Here is a 24,326-nt window from a genome sequence, read left to right on the forward strand (position 1 = left end):
ATGGTTTTGCCCATTTTGAGAACAAATTTGCCCTGCAATCAGATCTTAATCAGGCCCATAGTACATGTGAGAATAATAAATAATACTGCTATATTGTATACCTGCTGCATTGTCAGATCACACAAAGTGCAATATAATTGTTATAAATTTGTTAAACAGAATGCAAATATATTAATTTGGTTTTCCTTCCATTACTTTGCAGCACACGGCACATCCAGAAGAAGAGTATCAAGCAGTCAAAGGATCACGCCAAATTGTGTAAGCGACAGACTGCGCCAGTAACAGCTCCTCACAAATGACTCCTTATATTACAGTTAGTGAAAGCATTATAATCAGATTGCATGGAATTCACATTACATGAGTTTGTACATTTGTGTCCTAATACTGGCCCTGCCATCCACATACAGCGGAGGTTTGGATCTTGTGAACTGACCTAAAATTCATCAAAATGTAAAATTAATCAGTAGCAGGGACGCCGACAGGGGGGTGCCCTGGGTACAGCTGTTCCGGGCCTCGGCCTCTGGAGGGGCCCGGGCAGCTGCCCACAGTGGTGCCAAACCTCCCCCCCCCCCCCGGCACCCGCACACTGCCTCCCCCTCCCGGCGCCGGCGGCCCCCCCAGCCAGGCATGCACATTGCAGCCTGCAGAGCACCGAGCCTAGGACACAGAGGGGCTCGGCGCTCTGTAGGCTGCACAGCACTGTGCAGTGTGCGCACTGACGTTCCGGGCGGAGTCCGGACCTGACCGACGGTGGAGGGAGGCTGAAGGAGCGATGCCGCGTGATGGGGTAGGGGGAGTCGGGGTGCTGGCAGGCGCGGACGGTAATGTAGGGCACTGTGGCGCTGGGGGCCCGGACTGTAGGTCAGTCCCGGACTGTAGGTCAATCCCGGGTCCCAACAATTCTAGTGGTGACCCTGATCAGTAGGTTATGAACATGGGGCTTATTCTGACTCCAACACAAGTCTAGAGGATGAATGCAGATTGCACATTGGCGCATAAGTTCTCTTTCTGCAATATGGTTATTCCGGGCATTGACAATGCGGACACATGAAAAAGTCTCCCGGAATCCGTTCAGCCTCCTGCTTTCACATGATTCATCCCCCACCCCGTGGCGAGGGGTCAGAGGGAGCAAATCACGCAAATCCCATCACTGTAGCCCCACCCCCTGCCATGCAATGCCTGAAATACCGGCATTGCACGGCGGGGGCCACAAAGACGCAGCCAGGAAGTAGGCAACTATTACCCCTTTCACACTGCAGCTCTTAACCGGTATATTTTTTTACCCTTTTAAAACGGTTAGAGCTGCAGTGTGAAAGCGCCTGACTGCATTTACCGGTTACAAATAACCGGTATTTGCAAACGGGTAAAAAGCAGAGTCCTACACGGTTCAGAGACGTTTTTTATGCAGTGTGAACGGTTCTGAACCGATATATAGGACTCAGGCAGTAGCTATGAGAGCGCAGTGCGTATGTAATGGGCCTCTCATTAGATATGTGCATATGTAATGAGTGCAGTGCACATGTAATGAGCCGCTCATTACATATGTGCATATGTAATGAGCGGCTCATTCATATGCACTGCGCTTATTACATATGCTGTTTTAAATACCGTTTCAAAATACCGGGTCTCAAATGTTTTGGCAATGTGAAAGCAGCGTATGGTGTAATGGAAGCAGTGTAGGCATGTGGCCAGATTTCCATGCGTGTTTTATGCGTGTGTGGACAGAGAAGGCAGAAGGGACAGCTGTCAGTTTGTTTGCACCCCGCATGGTGTATATGTAAGTCACAACACCAAGGGTAAAGGTTGTGGCTGTGGAAAGATAACAGTGGGTTATGTGATCTTCTGCTTACCGGGCCTATATTCCCAGCCTAGCAAGCGGGTAAATACTACCCGCTGCCCCGCCGATCGCCCGCCCCCCTGCCCGAATCCTCCCACTGGCATGTGAGCAGATGCTTGGCATACACATGCGCTCACATGCCATCGCATAGGAAAGACCTCATTCAATGGTCACTTCCCCTTCGCTAATGAAGTCAGTCTAGAATGTCTTTATTCTTGCAGGAGATGGCCGAATTCAGGGCGGGCGCTGCCGTCATGTGATGTCAGCTTCTCGCCCTAAGCAGACATCGACACACCTGCGTTCACAGGGGTATGCCCAGCATTTTTGTGGGCATGCTCATGAAACATTGGGCGGCCCCCTACATCCGCCCCCTTCACACCTCCTGCATTCCCATCCTAGAGTGAATGCTCCAGAGAGTGTGAAACTTGACGAAGGTGTTCGCTCCGGGGTATTGCACATGCGCAAACCCTAACATCGGAGGAGGGAGTGAATTAGGCCCGCACCGGGTAGGTCTGAATCGCCTGCACTATGTACGTTGGTGGATACTCACATTAGCATAATATAGTATATATATGGCTGCACTTGTATCAGACCCAGATTAAACAATTGCCCAGCAGCCAGTGCCTCACTGATGTTACTGGTTCCTAGCAAATGATTAGGCTGTAAACTAATGCATGTGTCTCGCACCCAAAATGTTGTGGCCTGTAATCACCCGCCCTTTACTGGGAGGAGATGAATGAAGCAGTGAAAAGTTTGCGGAAGTGAGTCAGTGGGAAGCTGGCAATAGCAACCAATCAGCTTTAAGGTAACATTTATCAAGTTCTATTAAATTACAGGTAACAGCTGATTGGTTGTCATGGACAATTTCTCCAATGGCTTACTTTTACACTCTTTTCACTCTTCATACATCCTCGCCCATGTACTCCAATGGTAACCAGGCAACAAAGACGTGTGTGCGATACTCTGGGCTTTTATCCTTTTTTTTTTTAATGCAATCCATTTTTTTCTGAATATGGGTCTCATGAAGGAAAATTGATAAAACTTACAGTAAAACCAAGTTTGTAAACCTTTATGGGTGGCTTCATGAGGTAATAATTTCAATGCAACCTTGATATAAAGGTTAATGAAGGGGTGTGGATCATTTTATCGACCACACTTGGTTGACAGTCATTAGGTCGACACCGTTGGGTCGACAGGCAGCAAGGTCGACAGGGTTCTAGGTTGACATGGATGAAGGTCGACAGGTGTCTAGGTCGACATGGGACAATGTCAACATGGGTTTAGGTCGACAAATGCGTTACAGTGACAGTGGGTTTTTTCACTTTTTTTTACCCGAATGTCAACACAGTCGACATGGACACAGTTGGAAGTCAACCGCAGCCCCTCGCATCGCTCGCAATGCTTCGGGCACGCTGCCTCGCTGCGCTCGCCACACTATTTTATTCTCCCACCACGCCTAAGTGAATGGTAGGGCATGAAATACCGCCTGTCGGCACATGTCGGCTCAAACAAAAGTGAAAAAACCCATGACGACCTCGTGACCTGTCAACCTAACCCATGTTGACCTAACGCGTTTGTCGAACTAAACCCATGTCGACCTTCATCCATGTCGACCTAAAACCCTGTCGACCTTGCTGCCTTTCGACCCAAGAGTGTCGACCTAATGACTGTCGACCTAAGTGTGTTCGATAATACGACCGTATCCCTAATGAAGGTCTGACTGTACATTGGATTTCCCAATTTCATTATTTCTGTATGTCACATGGAATATTCCTTCATATGGCGCTGCTGTGTATAACACAGACATACTGTACCATGATAAGTAGGTGGCGCACTCTGACATGTTAAGGTGAATGATCTCTTTGTCCCAATGTGTAGGTGACTGCTATTTCGGGGACAGAGCCGCACTGGACACAGAAATACCTGCCCCAGCAGACCGATCTCCTGCAGGTCCTCTACAAAGCAGAGGATGTGTGGAGGCTTCCTCCTCCCGAGCCGTTCCGGCCACGTCGGTCTAATAAACATAGTACGTAACCGACTTTATATCAGCATTTCAGTTATAATAGCCAAATAACTCATCTACAATTATCTACCTTTCACCTTTTATTAAATAAGCCTGAGGGTTAAATTTACTAATAAAGGAGTTCTGTTTCAGATGGGATGTTGCTATACGCAACCATTCAGATTATGGGGGTTATTCCACCAAACCCCGCCTTGCGTATGGTTGGCTGGGCAGGGAAATGGATGTTACACAGTAACATCCATTCGCAGGCCAGGGGGGACCTCCCATATCTTTCGATGGTCGCCGACCATCGAAAGATGTGGGAGGTGCACGCATATAAAAGTGACTTTCAAGTCACTTACATATGTGTGCATGCTGGGAAGGAAATGGGCGGGCAGCTGACATCCGGTGAAGTCAGCTGCCCTCCCCCCGCACCAGCATCATGGCCTCGTTAGCATGAGAGCGCCCAGCGTTCTCATGGGAGCGCCCGTGAAATGCTGGGCATACCCATATGCTAATGAGGCCGCCCACCATCCCAAGCCCCTCTCCGTCAAATAGTCTGTTCGCCGTGAGTGCACGCACCCTGCGCATGCGCACAGTGCCACCTAGGGTCCCCGTGCGAACGCATTCTGCGGAAATGTATATTACAGTTGTTGGAGGTGCAGATAAATATGTGAAAATTGATGTTATCTTTATATTTTGTGGCAGGATGTACGGAAATAAAGGCACCAAAGTCTGTGAAGAGTAAGCAGCCCGCACAACTCCAAAATGTAAGAGCACAATAATCACAGGGATTACAGTTCAGATGGTTGAAGCATTATGGTCTTGTTCATGCAGTTTTAACTCCTGTTAGTAAATGTGTTTATTATCCTTTTTACCTCCATAAAATAGAATTTAGCAGTAGAAAATAATCTAATCTAACCTTATTTGTATAAGCAACTATTTAAGTTATTTTTTCCCCAAAAATTGTCTGTCTAAAGGTGCGTAGACACTGGCCGATATATCAGCCGTTCAATTGTATGGCCGATATACTGTATGGATGCATTATTGGCCATTGGTAAGGACCGAAATGTCTGTGAATAGCAACGTTCACAGATATATCGCGGCAGCTCTACAACACAACCGATGCCCGATATATCTAGATATATATCGGGCATCATGCTGTGTGTATGGGCAATCATCCAACCACCCGTACAGCTGCGCCGGGCCGGACTGGGACCAGAAATCGGCCCTGGCATTTTGAGCACACAGGCCCATGTGCAGTAGGCGTGGTCTCATGGAAAGGAGGCATGGCATCAGAAGAAAGGAGGCATTACACATTATGGAACACACAGTAATGCCCATTACACATTATGGAACACACCGTAATGCCCATTACATATTATGGAACACACCGTAATGCCCATTACACATTATGGAACACACCGTAATGCCCATTACATATTATGGAACACACAGTAATGCCCATTACACATTATGGAACACACCGTAATGCCCATTACACATTATGGAACACAATATAATGCCCATTATAGAATATGAAACAATCTGGACGCCACAGACTGCTCCCCTTGTATAATAACAGGACTCCACATGCTACTCCACCTGTATAATAATAACAGGAAACTACAGACTGCACCACTGCACAATAACAGAACACCACAGGCTGCCCCCCCTGCACAATAACCACAGGCTGCTCCCCCTGCACAATAACCGCAGGCTGCTTCCCCAGCACAATAACGACACCACAGGCTGCTCCCCCTGCATAATAACAGGACTGAGGAGTCAGGACACCACAGGTTTCTCTCAGATAAGTTCTCTGGGAGAAGCCTGTGGTGTCCTGACTCCTCAGTCCTGTATAGTCCAGGCATTGTCCACCACCACCCGCCGACATGATTACCGCGTCACTGCCCCCGGGTGTCCGGCCATCCCAGCAGCACCACTGTTGCCAGGCTAAGCCCCAAGCTGCAGCAGCTCCCTCAGGCCAGGGGCGGGGGCAGCGGGTGCTCCAATTTCTCCGGCACTCGGTCCGCACATACCGATGGACCGATGGATCTGTGTGAGGATCGGCATTTGGCACAGGCAGGCTGGATGCGCTGCTTCCTGGTTCCTCCTATGGCCCCCTCGTCCGCCCACAGCCATGCACTCTCTAGAGGCCTCCTGCACTGTCTAGACAGGTCCTCAGTGCAGGAGGCCGGCGGCCATGTTCCCTGAGCCGCAGCCATGTTCCCTAAGCCGCGGCTAGCGCCGCTGAACGACAGAGAGTCCAGCAGGACTCAAATTCGGCCCACCTGCCCATCAGCCCTTCTGGCATTTGCCAGATGGCCAGTCCGGCCCTGACTCTATCCATCCTGCATTGTATCCAGACAGCACTGTATCCCACATTGTATCCGATCCAAACTTTATACAAACTGCACTGTATCCTACACTATATGAAACTCACACTATATCCACCCCCACTCTGTATCCAACCCACTCTGTATCCTGCATTGTATCCAGCTGTGTCCCGCTCTATATCTAATCTGCACTGTATCCCGCATTGTATCCAACCTGCTCTATATCCCGCACTGTATCCCAGTCTATGGGCATGATTCATAACTGATTGCTGCTGTGCCAATTCACATGCCGTCCGATTATCGATAGACTTTACATGCATACAGGTCATAGTACCCATGTGTTAGGCCATCCTGCAATCAATGTTTGCTACTTTTTTTTACCGCTGGCCATTCGCAGGCCATTCGCCTAGGGAAAAACTGGAATGGAGGGTGTGTGAAGTTAGCTCTGGGATCGATCATGCTGATTTCCTTGCAGCCGCTGAGTCCAGGGCTACGCCCAGGCTGCTCATAGTGGTGAAATCATTTGATGGTGAGTGAGCTGCCCATTCACAGGTTTGCGAAGGGAGGAATTATACTCTGGTGGGGTGGCGGCTAACTGTTAGCACGGTGCTACTAATTTGCTGCTGGATGATGAGTTCTGAATCAGGCCCATGGAGTGCAGGCAGAGGAAGGCAAAGTTACCGGTGGAGGGATCTGTGCGCTTCTATCTATGTTGGTTACATTGAAAGGAAAGTACATTGGCCTTTATTGCTGCCTGAGAACAGTTCTGTTGCCCTTGGCGATGATGCAGCTGTACCCAAACCTTACCTGAATCCACTGCACCATTATAGAGCACATAGGGAAACAGATGGGATGGGAGTTCGATTCCACATGGGATGTTGCTATGGGAAACCAATCAGAATCTACTTATTTATTTAGCACCTTCTAGAAGATAATAGACAATATCTGATTGGTTTCCCAGAGCAACATCCCATCTGAAATAGAACTCCCATCTTAGTAAATGTCCCCCATAGAGTATGACACGATAGGCTACTTCATGTCTTTGTCTTACCTGAGGTCTTCCCGGCATTCTATAAACCTCTGGTGGTCACAGTGGGTGGAAGTGGTTCCTCACAATTGTTATATTATGGCAGGAGATCCCATATACCCCATACACCCTAATATACCCCCAAATACCGCCATACACCTCTATATACCACTGTACACCCCCATAAACCATCATATACCGCCATACACCTCTATATACCCCCAAATACCGCCATACACCTCTATATACCACTGTACACCCCCATAAACCCTCATATACCACCATACATGCCATACACCTCTACATACCACCATAAACCCCCATAAACCCTCATATACCGCCATACACCTCTATATACCACCATACACCCCCATAAACCCTCATATACCGCCATACACCTCTATATACCACCATACACCCCCATAAACCCTCATATACCGCCATACACCTCTATATACCACCATACACCCCCATAAACCCTCATATACCGCCATAAACCCTCATATACCACCATACACGCCATACACCTCTATATACCACCATAGACCCGCAGATCTATACACCGGCCACATTGTCACTTCTCCCCATACCTAGTGGTGTATCTGGCTGTGAGACCATGGCCAGTTATACACATTATTCTCCTCTAGCTGATAGACCAGTGATGCTGTACATACACCGATGTGCACCATTGGCTGCTGGGGATCCCGTCCTGTCCAACAGATTTGTATTGTATAATTGGATAGGATTGTCTACTCATTGGCCAAATACACTGCACCTAGTGGCAGTGACCCTCCAGCTGCTGTGGAACTACACATCCCACTATGCCCTGCCATAGTTTGCAGTTTAGGTGTCTCAGCCTCTATGCCAGCTTCACCAACTCATCATGATGCAAATCAGTTTCCATTGTTGAACAATATGACCAGGGCCGGCTCTAGGGCCATTCCAATGGATCATCACACCTGGGTGCAGTGCAGCCAGTGGTGTATTTATAATGGGTGCCGCTGACCAGCTCCCTCCTCATCTGTCTGTTCCCCGTGTGACTCCGTTGGATCTTACATGGCTGCAGCTACACATGTAGACTTAAGGCCCCCATACACTTTGCGATTTGGTCCTGATTTCACCCGATTCAGATGGATTGGGTAGTGGAATCGGGCAAAATCGCATGTCCAGACACCCAGTCCGACCTGATGCACGGTCCCGTGCGCATCGGATCGGAGTCCGGAGGTCGGACCGGCTGCACATAAGATTTGCTAAATGTATGGGGGCCTTTTAGGGCTTCAAGACATTAAATAGGAGGCCCAGCCTGTGAGTTTGCCTCTAGTTACATAATGATCTACAGACCACTTGTGGATCTCTACAGTATGTCAGTTAGCAATGAATGCAGCACATATTGGGGTAGGTGTGTGAAGCAGTGATAAGGGAGATAAGATAAGCCAGAGGAGAAGTAGCCCATGGCAACCAATCAGCTGCTCTGTATAATTTCATATTATGCAAATAAAAGATGTGACTTAAGTGCTGATTGGTTACCATGGGCCACTTCTCCTCTGGCTCAATTCTCCCCCCTTATCACTGCTTCATACATCTTCCCCAGAATATGGTGTCAGTTAGTAATGACTGCACCTGTGTACTGGCTAGCATACTTGCCTACCACAGCTGTCTCCTCTCTGGGAAAAGCCCGGAGATGAGACTCTCTGCAGCTTGTCTGGGGGGCAGATGCCGTGCCGTAAATGCCGTGATTCGGCGCTCTTCGAGGAGGGGGTGGTAATAAATTATGCGATTTGCGTCATTTTAGCGGGGGCCTTGCTAATGCGGGAGGCTTCCCGCCCTTACGGGGGGCCGGGAGTGGGACCTGATTTTTGGGACCCTCCCAGACATTCCGAGAGGGTAGGTAAGTATGCTGACTAGGCTATGAGGAAAACATGCACTGCTAGGACCCTGAGGACTGATGCTAAGGGGCGCTGCAGCAGCCTTTCTCCCCAGCTCAGGACATAGTACTGAGCAGCATGTGCTGAGCTGGGGAGAGAGGCAGTTGCAGTGACAGTTGGCTCTCTCTCAGCGTGCAATGAAGGAGGAGGAGCAGGAGCAGGACTCTCCAACAGGCCCAGGCCCAGGTAGAAAGTACCCACTCCTTCCCCCCCACACCCCCCTTCTGTGCCACTACTGACACTGAGAAGCACTGCACAGCAAAGGTAATAACTGGTCTTAGTGTGATGTCGGATATGTGTAGGAGTGCGCCAGCAGCGCGTGCGCCAGGGTAGTGTCACACACATCACACACACGCACGGACTGTTATTGTACAGGATTTTTATTGTACATTGGTTATCGATAGATAGATAGATAGATAGATAGATAGATAGATAGATAGATCGATCTATCTATAACTATGTACAATATTTACAAATTTACATATATACAAATATACACAAAGGTATACTCTGTCCATGTCACCACCGACCAGCAGCAGTACGGATATATATATATACAGTCTGATAAGCCAGTTCAGCATAAGCATCAATATAATGATGTTATAGGGTACAAATCCCTCCACTTCTGGTAGCCAGATGCCAGGCGCCAAGTTGCCAATACCCGGGCCAACAGTTTCTCAGGCTCCTCCTCCTCCTCTATGGGGGTCAGGCTAGGTGTAAACCTGGGGAGCTTGCGCCTTCTGCTCTTTCTGGTAGTGAACCTATGGCGCTTGAGCCATCTGCTCCTTCTGCTGCTAAATGCCGGTGGTGTGGAAATGATCTTCCATAAGAAATATCTCTGATCCTCAATCGTGAAATCTCCGGCATTCTGGGATCTCACAGGTGCAGCGCACTGCACATCAGCATCGTCATCACCAAACTTGGTCAGACAACTGCCCATCTTCACGGATAACGTCTTCCTTCATCCAGTTTCCGTGAAGATATGAGCCCAGAGCCAAACAGCTCAGACCATGTGATCAGTAGTGCATTGTGACATCATCACTCTGAGACATCCTCACTCTGTGAAGCCTCAGGCAGGCCTGACCAACCTGTGGCTCTCCAGATGTTGTGAAACTACAAATCCCAGCATGCCTTGCCACAGTTTTAACACTCCCTTATAGCAAAGCTGTGGCAAGGCATGATGGGATTTGTAGTTTGATAACATCTGGAGAGCCACAGGTTGGCCAGGCCTGCCTCAGAGTTTCTCACATTTGCATATGGCAAAATCCTTTAGATGTTTATGGAAAATAGGGATCTGCTGTAGTTTTGCTAATTCATTCGCAGGCTTGCACAGGGCGGGTTCTGTTTCTGTCTGGGCGGCAGCTATCTACTCGCAGTCATATGCAACTTTTCAGATTAGTGATCCATACTGAATTAGGCCCTACAGTATGTCCTATACAGCAATGACCCGCAAACTATGCCCCACACAGTATTGCCCACACAATAATGCCCCACACAGTATTGCCCACACAATAATGCCCCACACAGTATTGCCCACACAATAATGCCCCACACAGTATTGCCCCACACAGTACTGCCCGCACATTAAGCCCCTCACAATTATGCCCTGCACATTGGGGGTATTCAGACCTCAGCATTGTGCACGTGCATATGGATCACCGTACGTCTGCCTGTAGTGCAACAGCAACAAAAATGAGCAATTTCTTTTAATCACAAGCCGGCCGCTATTTGATTAACAGGAAGTTGGTATTTGGGGGTGTCACCCAGCCGCTATCTGGGAGTATCAGGGAAACCACTGGCCTGCCCAAACATTTTAAGGGAGGGTCCTGTGACATCAGCTCCGGCCTCAATCAGTCTGTCTCTGTCGCACAGTAGGATCTCGGTTACGCACAGACTGAAAACCTAATTCAATTGTGGGTGAATTCCTAATGCAGCTATTTGCTGATCGGTGTGATTTTCACATGTCATTTGCAGGGCAGGATTTCACTCTGACTGGGTGGTGACTATATGATCGCAGGACTCTGCAATTTCAGACAGCAGCGATCAGCTCTGAATCAGGCCCATTATGCCTTGCCCAGTAATGCCCTACACATTATGTCTAATTTAAACCTAATTTATCGATAGACTGCACACAATGATAAAAGCCTGTGATAAAAACCTGCTGTTTATAAACTCTGGCCTTAGGCAAGGCGATTCAGAGGAAGCTGGCGCCTGTGGGTCGTAGTTGGCCGTGTTATGGGAGTGTCAGGGTACAGGCAGGAGATTTAGTGGTAGGCATGTGACGTCAGCTCCAGCCCAGAACAGCCTCTTTGTATTGCAGCCGCTGAGTAGGTCCTGGGCTACGTACAAACTGCACACATTGGGAACAATCATTTCATGGGGAGCGGTGTGTGAATAGATCTGCCGCTATTCGCAGTCCCACCAAGCCATGCTAAGCAATTCGCAGGCTTGTACGGGGCGGGATTTTACATAGTAACATAGTTTGTGTGCGTGAAAAAATACATTAGTCCATCAAGTTCAACCTATAACTGATCTCCTGTGGTGTAAATGACCCAGATGAGGTTACCGTCTATCCATTATAACTCAGTCCCGGATCACCCACAGTGGCTGTCCAATCTGTGCCCACTATAGTACATTATATTAATGATTGTAGCCCTGTATACTATTTTCTAATAAAAATGTGTCCAATCCATTTTAAACAGATCAACTGAATTCTCCTATCACATCCTTCTCTGGCAGAGTATAACATATCTTAACGGTTGCGGCTAGCTAGAACCACTGTTTGTTTTTTACTTTTCCCATCATGCACTGGGTCCACGTATACCTGGAGGGGGGATATAAATCTGTGGTGAGCAAAGCGAGGGAAGTAGCCTGTGAGAGTGCAATCCAGATAAAATAAAAGACTATAACCTACACCTACCTAAAGTACAGATAAAATAAAAAACACTGTGAGGGCATCTATCAACTTCCGCCCTCACCTAACATCACATCCTAGTCAAAAAACAGAAGTGGATCTGGACACAACCAAGCCCCATACACACTAGAAGATCCATGCTGAGGGGGCAGGGGCAGGCATTGGCAAGTGCACACACACACACTTGCCGATGTTGCACGTGAGGGGTCCAATGATGGGGGGGGAGCGATGGTCATGAGGCTTCCCTCATCCGAATATGTTTGGACGACGTACAGGGGCACGCATTGTTAACCACTTAAAGTGTACACACTAGGAGATATGGTTCACAATATGACTCAGAATGCCCTTTCTGAGCGATATTGTGAACAATATTGCCTAGTGTGTAGCGGCCTAAAGTTTACGGTTAATGAGCACCCCAAATCCTTCTCCACTGACAATTCCCCTGTGTTTCCCCATTTCACATATAGATCGCCCACTTTTGTAATAATGTGAGTATACAGGGTTGTATATGGGGTTGGAGAATGGTTAGAAGGGAACCTTCTGTAAGATTCAACACTTACTCGCCCTGTCTCACCTCTGTATTGCTCTCGGCCCTAGGGATGGCCATCGACCATCGATGATTCAAAATCATCGATGGTTCATGGCCGATGTCTAATACTTTGCCATCGATGGGGGAGAACCAAATGGTTTCCCTCCATCGATGGACAGCAAAACGATGTTTTACTTTTTTTTTTCAAAGTGCCGGGACACTGAGCATAGCTCCTCCCCCGACACCCACGAAGCCCCGCCCCGATGTTTTGATTGGCCCACGGGCCAATCAATCAAACACAATGGATGACCATCGATGTGTAAAAATATCAATGGTCATCCATTGCATAGTTTAGCACTATCGATGGTCAGTTGTAGAATTGCCATCGATGGCAACCATTGATGGCAATGGCAACGATGGCCATCCCTACTCTGCCCCTAGTCTCTATCTTTCTCCTTTCTCCACACTTCTGCTCTTACTCTCTTTCTCTCTCTGACACGCTATCTCACTCTCGGTTGGGTGTAATGCCGCCCAAGTTCGGTAACCATGCAAATTGCCGACAGAACTCAAACTTTTTTTTTAAAGGAGTAATCACTTACAATGCAAAACTATTGGGTTTGTTCGGGTTCACTGCTTCTGGAAAATTCCTTCTTGGATGGAAAAAACCATGTGCACTGCAGGGGGGCAGATATAAAATGTGCAGAGAGAATTAGATTTGGGTGAGTTATTTTGTTTCTGTGCAGGGTAAATACTGGCTGCTTTATTTTTACACTGCAATATAGATCTCACTTTGAAGTAAAACCCCACCCAAATCTAACTCTCTCTGCACAAGTAACATCTGCCCCACCTGCAGTGCACATGGTTTTTTCCATCCAAGAAGGATGTTTTTGTCCATTTGAGAAGGAATTTGCCAGAAAGCGTGAACCAGAATAACCCCCTATGCCAGGTATGTCCAAACTATGGCCCTCCAGCTGTTGTGAAACTACAAGTCTCATAATGCCTTGCCACACTTTTGCTATTAGGGAATGCTCAAACTATGGCAAGGCATGCTGGGATGTGTAGTTTCACAACAGCTGGAGGGCCACAGTTTGGACATGCCTGCCCTATGCCTTGCAAGTGATTACTTCTTAAATAAAAATGCCTGAGTTCAGCTTGCATCCTGCACGGACATCTAACTAGGTTGGCATTACATCTGGCCCCCATCTCTCGCTTCACACTCGCTGCCTCTCCTTCGCACCCTCTCTCAACAATACTGTGGGGGGCCCCTCTCAAAATTTTGCTATGGGGCCCTCAAAGTTCTAGTTACGCCCATGACTGTGAGTGGTAAATACTTAAATTACAGTACACAATATTGTACTTTACGGAAGTATTGTATATGTAAGAAAGCCTGTGTCTGGACATTGTCAATAATAATAATAATAATAGTAAAGAAACGTATTGTCAAATTTACAGTGAATACAACTCAGATGGAAATACATAAATATTATGTTTAATTAAGTATAACATTTATAATAGTACATGGGAGTCTGCTTTTGTGCTGATGACCAATTGCAAATATTAAATAACCTGATTAAATCGCAGCAGTTTGCTGGTAGTAACCGTAGCAGTGGGAGGGGTCAGGATGAGCTCAGCCAATCAGGAGCTGCTGCCATCATCAGTGTCTCTACACAGTGCATACCAATAGAATTTTTTTTATTTTTAGAATTAGATTCTTTTGTGCAGTGATGCTGCTTTGCAGGTAATTAACTTAGTATTGCTGTCATCACAGGTGGTTCTGCCACCTACATTAATCACTGTCTTCTGACAATTAATCAGGAATGAGAGAATCAGCGCAAACTGAAATAATGAATCCAGAAGATCTTTCATTGTTAGATGCAACTGGCAAGTGTAATCATGTACAATCTCTTTGATTTCTTATTTTAGGTAATGATTGTGACAAGCTCTATATAAAACATCTGTGGAGCTGCAGTTATTGCAAGCTTCCTACTAAACTCACTTCAAGTACAAAATGATTTCATCACTTTGAAAGGTTTTATTTGCTGTTGTAGTTCAGATTCTTGTAATTAATAAACCATTTGCCTTATATGCAGATCTGGTACTTCTAGCAGCAGAGATTAGCAGGATTCATACAGTACTTACTCATGGTAAAGAATTCATACTTTCATCAGCCATCACCTGTGTTAGACAAATGAGAGATTCTACTTGCACCTCTTTCCTTTCATAATCAGTTTCCATGGCAAACCATTTGGAATGTGTGGCTACACATCACCAGTCATTTTTTACATTACTGACATTTCAAACATCCAGTACAGAGGTTCCCCAAACGCATCCTCAAGGCACCCTAACAGTGCATCGAATGATTTCTGCAGTGCTTGCAAATCTAAGTCAGTCTGGGCTGCCTTAGACTTGCGGCATCCTGGTCCGAGAACTGGGCGAACATGCGGCAGACCAATCAGATTGGAATCAGGCCCATAGTGCTCATTGCAAATATACGTACATTACAGTAGGCAGTGCAAAAGCTGCCTGTCCCTTATGCTCCGTCCCTGCACCCTTTCCAATGTCCTAAAGCCCACACCAGGGAACCGCTGTGGGGGTATCACGAGATTTTGCTGGCGATACCCTATAGAATCCTGTGGGCTTCCGTCCGCAGCACTGTGTGAGGGATCCATCATGGATCCCTCCCAGCATGCCCCGCGGCTGGTGCGGTCACTTTGTGCAGACCCGGAAGTCCAGCACCAGAGATGCATCGCAAAAGATAGCTCCTTTCTAGTTAATAAGCGCATATTTTAATGTATATGCGATTAATAAGAATGCAGTAGATGGCAAAAGCCAGTGTGGGGTGACGGATGTTAGTGCATCCCCCGCTCCTTGTCTCCAGCAGTGACTGAGATTTGCAGAGACATGCAGAGAGTGACAACAAAGGTAAGCACAGGATAGCTGCTGGTCAGGGTGAAGGGGTAGGTGAGAGGAGCACTGGAATAAGGAGGAGGTGCTCTACCAGTCATAATGTGTACAAGGGGCTCTACCGAGCAAGATGTGTACAAGTATCTTTACCTGGGATAATATGTATAAGCATCTCTACCTGGCATATTGTGTATTAACATCTGTACCTGGCATATTGCGTATTAACACCTCTACCTGGCATATTTTGTATTGACATCTCTACCTGGCATAATGTGTACAAGGGGCTCTACAAGGGGCTCTACAAGGCATGATGTGTACAAGTATCTTTACCTGGCATATTGTGTATTAACATCTCTACCCGGCATATTGCGTATTAACACCTCTACCTGGCATAATTTGAATTAACATCTCTACCTGGCATAATGTGTATAAGCGGTTCTACCTGGCATAATGTTTATAAGCGGCTCAGTCTGGCATAATGTGTGTAAAGGGCTCTACCAGGCATAATTTGTATAAACAGCTCTATCTGGCATAATGTGTACAAACGGCCACAAGTGACTCATGTAAGGTGGAGAGAAGCTACGGGAGCCAAACTGAGAGTAACATTTTCACCCTTGGTAGCCTGTTCAAGTGGATCCCTGAGTCACTCCTGCGTTCTCTCTTCATTGATGATGCTGATTAATGTAAGATGGAGCATAGGGGAACTACTGAAACACTGTAAGAATGTTATTAGGCTTCTTGGATGAGTCACCCAACCGTGATCCAAAGACGCAGTAGTCCATCATAAACATTGATGAGTATACGATCCCATGTTGTGTCACAGAATGAGAGTATAAATATAGTAAGAGGCTTGTGGTTCATACTTATACTCATTTAAGTTATATAGGGGCCTAGGGGCCTGCGGGCCTGATTCAGGACAGGAAACTGTACACGCGCAGGACCTGTCCTGTACATGTGCAGATATAACTGTACGGGGGGCAGACGACTTTTGTAAAATGAGGGCATAACACCCTTGTTCTCCAGGAGTGGCCAGGCTAAGGACTGAGGCAAGGTACAGTTTCCTTGGCCTTGTAAGCCGCCCTGCGTCAGGCAGCCTGAGTAAGGTAAGACTTACAGTACTTAGGGCTGCCGTCGCAGAAGAGGATCGTGACCAATGGTTGTGTTGCTGCTCTAGAACTGCGATCGCATTGCAGTTTTCAGAATCACAAATGCAGGCAGCGGACGATATTCACCTCCTTCTGCATTTGCATTGCTATGAATTGCATATGAAAAGTTGCTGCATGCAGCTTATCATATGCGATCCATACTGAATCAGCCCATATGTATGAAGCCTTGGAGAGAGTAAAGTAGGCGTGAATAAAGTACCAACCAAGCAGCCCCTAACATGGGTTTGCAAAAAAATGACTGTTATGAGCTGGATGGTTGGAAATTTAGCGCTATTAACTTTATCTCTCTCCAAGGCTTAGTACATAGACCCCATAGAATGATATTCTTCTTTCCATGACATTCACATACTGACAATTCTCAAGAGCAAAAGATCTAAGTTCCTCTATTGTCATTGTATTGTCATTTTATTTACCGTGATAGATAAATTATTGCTAGAATCTGATTAGTTGCTATGGGAAACATCTCCATTTATCACAGGTGTGATACAGATGGAGCCAGCCTCATTGTTTCAGTCTCCAGTGCGCCAATCCTCACGGTGCGTCGGGGATTCTGGCGTGCGTGCATCTCGGGTGCTCACGTTCCCCATTGAAGGCAATGGACATGCGACCATCCGTGACACTCGCGGGACCACGTGCTCTGGCACACGAGCCGCCAGATAGGAGAATCTGGTGCGCCAGCGGCAACAATGAGGCTGGCTCCATCTGTATGTTTCCTTGTTAGGGTTGCACTGTTGTGTTTATAGAACATTACAGTGCCATGTGTTATATTTGATTATTACATACAGTAAGTTATTTTGAAACCAACCACAAATCATTTGTAAAACCATGTTTCACCATGTTGAAGTGTCTTGTTTGCAATTTGGATTAAAAAAAAAGTTGAAATCAATGTAAAATATTAAATAGTGGTTAAAACAAAAAATATTTGCGACCCTTAATTTGGTGGCTTTTTATATAATTCAGATGCAGTTTGAGGGGGTATTCAATCTTGGGCCACGGCTGTCGGGCCACCCTGTCCCGTTCTTGGTCTGCTCGACTGAGAATTTGCAGGCCGGATTCAATGTCCTGCCTGCAGCGGGACGAGAAGGGGGCGTGGCCGTGAGCTGCAGCCGGGAGCTCATCACTTCCCGCCCATTCTCAGCAAAATGAGCATGACGGTACTTATGTAGTATCTGGGCGTCCGATTTAGAAATCGCATCGCATCGCATGCGACCAAATCGTATGCGATGCGATGCGATGGTCAAGATTTTTCCATAGGATTCAATGTTAAAATGGTCTGAGTCCATTTTAACATAGAATTCAATGGGAAAAAGGGGTCCTTTTCCTTTCCCCACTTTCCAAGTGGGCATGGAGTTTGATATAAACCTGTGGCGAGCGTAGCGAGCCACCGAGCCCGAAGCGTGGCGAGCGGACACAGAATACTTTTTAAGAAATATGCGTCCGCTCGCCACGCTTCGGGCTCGGTGGCTCGCTGCGCTCGCCACGCTATATAAAATCAACTCTATGCCCACTTGGATAGTGGGGAAATGAACAGGACCTTCTTAACATTGAATCCTATGCAAAATTGCATCGCATCGCATCGCATCTGATTGTATGATCCGGGGGTGGGGAGAGGACAGAAGCTGGGGGGGGGGGGGGGGGGGACGCGGCGGTGCACTGTGCAGCGCATAATGAAGGCGGCACCGCTGCAGTCTTTACAAAAAATTGGCCCACAAGGCCATTGGCCCTTCTGGCATTTGCCAGAAGTGCCAGATGGCCAGTCCGGCCCTGGCCGGGAGCCACCGGTAATTGACAGCTCAGTGGGCATCCAAGTGTGAATGGAGAACATGCTGCCAGATCTGTTTGTAGATATTGTATATCTGCAGATCAATTGATCTAAAGCTATATCTATTAGTGTGTGCCCAGCTTTACTATAAATGTAAGCCATATATTTTATGTTCATAAATCAATGTAGGTTTTTCCACCCTTCTTCATAATCGGAAGCTTTATACTAATGTTATATGGTGCTCCAAGCAATCCGCTCCTACCATTTTGAAACACATGACAGGAACTGATTGGTGAGAACAATGTAAGAGTAGTAATGAGGGAGAGAAGTTAGGGGACCCGCACCATATATTTTAATAAAAGTTTTTCAGTAAATGTGGGTGGAGAAATATATGCCAGCGGGGACATATATATCGTCCCTGCTAGTTAAGGGTGCTCTCTACTGATTTGCATATACAGTACACAGAAAAACAGAAGAGTTGTAATGAGGTATAACTTGAGGTATATAGTAATGAGGGATAACTTGTCATATCTGCCCCCATGTTCTGGCTGCTCTTCGGGGGGCCTGGAGTGCCACCCATATTTTCAAAGCCTCCTAGCCGATCCTGGAGAGTAGGCAATTATAGTACACATTCAGCTGGTGAAGTCTTTCCTGTTCTGTCTTTTAGGCAATACACTGTCATAGTAATGCTGGGTACACACCAGAACGATTTGGCCCCAATTCCCCCAATTTCGATACAATCTCGACTGATTGTATGTAAATTGGGCATGATTTCGATCTGATCTGATGCGCATCCCCCCTGGTCGTTTGGTCGTTTTGCAGATCCTACCAGCTGTAGTCAGGATATAAAAATGACCCTTTCAGCTGGGTACAGATCATAATTGAATCGGATGCAGATCGTGAGCAGATTTTGTGCTCCAGCAGATCGTACGACCGTCGTATGGTCGTCTCAGGATCTGCTCACGATCATGATTGTTCTGGTGTGTACCTACATAACTCTTCTCTGAATTATTTCTGTCATATTCCTGATACAGTATACTAAAAATATGACCCCAATAACTGTACTGTGACTGTCCTGTGTTCATATATCTAGTTATATCCCTGATATGGCAAACTCATTATACCCCTGTAATAGTTGTTACAGGTGTATAAAACTATCCCTTTAATCCAGAGCACTCGTGGATTACACAGGTTCCGTGTCTGATAACAAATAACGAAGGGGCGGGATGTTCTAACATCCGCTGCCCATTATCGCCCCCCTTCGCCGCCCACCGCATGCTTAATAACGGCATATGCTGTAACATATGCGGTTATTAACGCAAGGGACAGCTCTTGCGATAAGAGCTGTCCCTTGAGATGCGGTGACGGCACTGGACTTCCGGGTCTGTGACCCGGGAGTCCATCTGCGCATGCGCAGAGTGATGGCGATGGCGGGGGGCATGCTGGTAGGGATCCATGACGGATCCCTCACAGTAGCGCTATGGTGAGAACCCCATAGGCTTCAACAAGTAATCGCCAGCTTTTGCTGGCGATTCCCTCCGCAGCGCTGCCACTGCAGAGGGGCCAGAGAGCATACAGAAATGCGGTAAAAACCCAGATAACGGGGTTTTTACCGCATTTCTGCTTTAGAGAGTCTCCCCCTATGTGATGTGAAGACACACACATACAATGCTGAAAGCACATATAAAAATCAAACTAGTTGTTGAGTACATTTGCATGAGGCTATGTACACTAGAATGGCCATCTGATTGTGGCCAAGATGACAAGCCCACTATTGTTATGTTGATTGTCATTATAAGTAGTAAATCTGCATGAAGTTGCCGCGTGATTGTCCCATCTGACATTAATGCGCCCACCTGCTGCCTCTAATGATGCTGCTAGCCAATACATGAATGGATAATTAAGTCCCAGCTGCGTGCTGTGGCTTAACATGGCCATAAAGTGTATGGGACTCATAACACCCATTATTGTCGCCTTATGGGTGAATGTGAAGGGAAGCCACAAATGAATGTACTGCTTTAATGGGAGAACATAGCTTTCTGAAACATTATTTATGAATATGTAAAAAGTATTTCAAGTGTGTGGAAACTATATTGAAGTTTATTGTTCCAGACAATTTTAAGTTGGAATCTTAGACAAGGATGTTATTAGGAGGTAGATTAACCCTTTGAGTGCCAGCATCTATGTTAGAGATGAGCAAAAGATCAGCTAAAAATAAATAAATATCCACTAAAAATGCCAGCATCGCTCACATTTGTTATATAAATTCAAATAAAAAATGGGTACTTGTGTAGTTTCATGGCGCCGTGCATCTGAGTCCCCTTGCGGGGCTCGCTTCGCTCGCCCACGCTGCGGGCTCGGTGGCTCGCCACGCTATATAAAATCAACTCCATGCCAACATAGATAGAAGGGGTATGAACTATCCATGTTGGCATGGAGTTAAGTTACTTTATTTTAGATAGTTTGCAGAGCGTACAAACCGGAAGTAGCACGGCGCCATGCTGGCGCCGTGAAACTACACAAGTACCAAAAAATGTTGTGTAAAAAAAAGATCATTAATTGGATGAGATATTTAGAAAGTGAGAGATTTGGTAAGAAATCTCCAGGTTTTTTTTTTTAAAGCGGCAATCAATGACACTGCAAAACCAGTATAGGTGTGTACACACGGGGTCATATATTGCCGGGCGATATATCACAGAGCGATATATCGCTCAATGCCCCCAGTGGCGTAACTATAAATTTTGCTCCCCCCTGCGTAATCGCACAATATGTTTAAGGATAGTTTAACCCTTTGCGTGCCGATGTCTCTGTGAGCGATGTACAAAATATCCACTAAAAAATGCCAGCGTCGCTCACATTTGTTATATTAATTCAAATTAAAAAAAATGTTGCGTAAAAAAGTATTATATATATCTCCTATGTAAGGTAAATATTACAGGTCATTACAATGAATACAAATGCTTGCTTGGAAATTTTCACACCTGTATTTTGACCATTTAACTTGGCACCCAAAGGGTTAATGTGCGATAGAAAATAATGTCTTCTGTTCTTATTCGCCTTTTTGTAGAAACATCTTCCCCCGTCGTCATCGTTAGCCCACGGTATGACCAAGCACATCGCCAGCACTTTGCCAGCAGCACACGTCACCCCTGTCACAGTAGGGTAAGTCCCCTCCCCAGCCAGCAGCTGCTACGTGGGTAACAATAGCTGTGTGCTGTGTAATTGAAGTGGGTCAGATCCCTAATGTGCGCTGAACTTAAAAGAATAACAGGTGGCCCAGGTTAGGGGGTCATCTGTTTACCATATAACTCTAGCAAATACCAATGATCTCATTAGGAAGTTCAGGCAAGAGAATACTACCATGCACATACAGTATATTGCTTGTTTATCACAATTAGACGACTATTTAAATGTCTGTGTGATATGAAAAGAACAGAACTTGGGCATTGAATAAAAATACGTGGACTAGAAGGAATACGTTGGGGGATTTAACATCTGGATTTTATGATGTGTTCCCGGTAGCGTTCCAAGTGAAATGAATTTGGCAGTAGAGAAGCATAAAAAGACGGTGGCATTGTCTCTAAATAATCAATAGCGATGACAATGGACTAATAGGGACACTTAAGGTTATTATGAGCAGGTGTACGTTTGCTTACGTTACAATTATACAAAATGACGTACATTGTCTCATTGGCAGACGTTTGGGCAGAACTGAGCTGAAACGCGGCATAATGTACTAAATGCACAATGATCACACCAAGTACTAAATAGCACAATTATTACACATAGGACGCTGAATATTTGGATGTGATTAGTAAAACATACTCATTACCAGGAGCTGACTTTATATACAGTACACAGCGTTATTTTAAAAAAAAAGGCACATGGGGAATTGGGCTGGAAAGTGTCACAATACTTTCCTAATAGGGAATCTTGGGGTAAATGTATGAAGTTGGGAGAAGTCGTATCTATCCCCATAAGGAACGTCATGTGCAAGATGATAATGCTCCAGCCAATCAGCTGCAATATGTAAATTGACAAGAACAGTGCTCACAATGTTCTTTATGGGGATAGATAGCACTTCTCTAAGCTTCACCGAGTTCCACCACTTGTAATGGTGATTTGGAACTATTTCAACCCTCACCTAACAGAAAAGCATTCTAGTTTGCAGGAGGTACCCAAAACCCCACCACTGGACCTGTCTCTTCTTAATAGATGGGGGGGGGGGGAGTCATTGGGTTGCATAGGGAAATGAGTTCCCCCACCTCACCCCAGATTTACAGAAACCACTGAGAAGTGACCCTTCGGTTGTGCTCACTGCCAGTGGCAATGGAGCAACCTGGGCTCCGCAGCTCCAGAGGTGGCGGGGGGGGGGGAGCAGGCGCCACTGGAGTGCAGGTTCACAGCGTTCTAACGGAGCCCAAGGGTAGCATGCATGGTAAAAGGGGAAGCGCTCTCTGGCTTTCTGTGTGAGGACGCAGTGACAGGGTCACAGCGTCCTCACACGGACAGCCAGAGAGCGCTTCCCCTTCCACCATGCCCGCTGCCCTTCCATCTGCTGTCTATTCAGGGCTCCCTGTAGCTTGCCGCTTAACTGGCTGGGTGGGTGGCGCTACCTGCTATATGCTGGCAGACAGAGGTGGCGAATGTACAGTGCTGTGTACTGATGGGCGGACGGGGATGGCAGTTAGCGGGACAGCTCCTGGCCACAGTGATCAGATAGGCAGAATTTTTTTGGGCAGGGGGGAGCAAAATTTCTAGTTACACCACTGCTCACTGCTCCATGTTGTTCTTCTGCAGATGCAATGACCTTCGGCCACTCCACACGGAAGATGATGGCATCTCGGAGAATGAGGACTATTTGCCGCTGACTGCAGCCAGCATACCAAAAAAATCACCAAACTTACTGCAAAAAATGGGTCTCAGGCTCAGAAAGACTGTGGAGTATATTGGTGCTTCAAACTGTGCCTTCGAAGGAGACTGATTAAAGAATACAGGAGCAGAGTAACTCTGTGTACAGTACAAAGCTCTCTTACTGTCCAACCAAAGAGAACTGTACCATATTTATTACCTATTTATTTCCTATCCTACTAATGCACTTGAGTAACACGCACACACTGCCATTATCCTGAATAATAAATGTTATACTGATTGCATTTCTGCACAATGGAAGATCTGTGTCTCTCTTGTTGTTGTGGAACCATATTTTCCTACATTTCCAGCAGAACCATAACAAAGTGCTGCTGCCGCCCAGGGCACAAGGTCAAGGGGCTCCTTGGTGACACCTGTATACATTATGTGAGACCCTAGTTGCTGGCAACAGTAACAGGAAGTCCCGCAGCCTCAGCAGGGGACTATGGGACATGTAGTCTTTCATTCATTAATTAGAAGTCCAGCTGAGACGCGGGAAGGACTTACTATATTAAGGACTCCAATACAGGGAAACAGTACACCTTGAAAAAGTCCTCTGAGGAGGAAGAAACGCGTTGGTGGTGGACTGTATTTGGACTCCAGGAAAGACAGGGGATTCCGGTCATTTTTGCAGCAGAAGTGCCCAGCTGTAATGCCTGTGAGGGAGACACTCTAAATGCATTTGGAGCTGATCTTTCAGTTCCCACAGGATCCGGTAATTTTGCAAACCCTGTCATCTTTGGATAACCATATTTTAAGCTTTGTTTTATTCTGTGTTTTATGTGGATTTTATGTGTATTGCCATTAAATGATGTGTGTTTAAAATACATACTTCACTATTGCATACCATTTCTTATTCCTCCATATGTGCCGAGTGGAGAAAAAAGAGAAAATCCAGTGATATTCCTAGCGCCGGATAAGTGCCTTTCTCAATTTTTGTTCACATTATGTGAGATGCCTGGGATGGGGAGGGGGGGGGGTGTCAGGGCACAGAGTCCAATTCCTGCTGATGG

General features: G+C 46.5%; 1 protein-coding gene across 1 annotated transcript; it reads left to right on the top strand.

The window, feature by feature from the left end:
* LOC146079444 (vexin-like) lies at nucleotides 1–23,574 on the top strand. Its single transcript, XM_083186222.1, has 5 exons — nucleotides 1–258; nucleotides 3,716–3,863; nucleotides 4,548–4,609; nucleotides 21,470–21,564; nucleotides 23,203–23,574. The coding sequence occupies exons 1-5, from the start codon at nucleotides 1–3 to the stop codon at nucleotides 23,384–23,386; spliced, it is 747 nt and encodes a 248-aa protein (XP_083042348.1). The 3' UTR covers nucleotides 23,387–23,574.
* Nucleotides 23,575–24,326: the final 752 nt, after the last annotated feature.

This window comes from Crinia signifera, chromosome 5, assembly GCF_055691185.1.
Source record: "Crinia signifera chromosome 5, ASM5569118v1, whole genome shotgun sequence".
NCBI lineage: Eukaryota > Metazoa > Chordata > Amphibia > Anura > Myobatrachidae > Crinia > Crinia signifera.

What these genes read in the sequence shown, in the direction of transcription:
- LOC146079444 (XM_083186222.1), top strand. Translation starts at nt 1, where the DNA reads ATGGTTTTGCCCATTTTGAGAACAAATTTGCCCTGCAATCAGATCTTA. An exon ending in ACGTCGGTCTAATAAACATA is followed by an intron (nt 3,864 to 4,547) that starts GTACGTAACCGA and finishes ATTTTGTGGCAG; the next exon opens with GATGTACGGAAATAAAGGCA. An exon ending in AGCCCGCACAACTCCAAAAT is followed by an intron (nt 4,610 to 21,469) that starts GTAAGAGCACAA and finishes GCCTTTTTGTAG; the next exon opens with AAACATCTTCCCCCGTCGTC.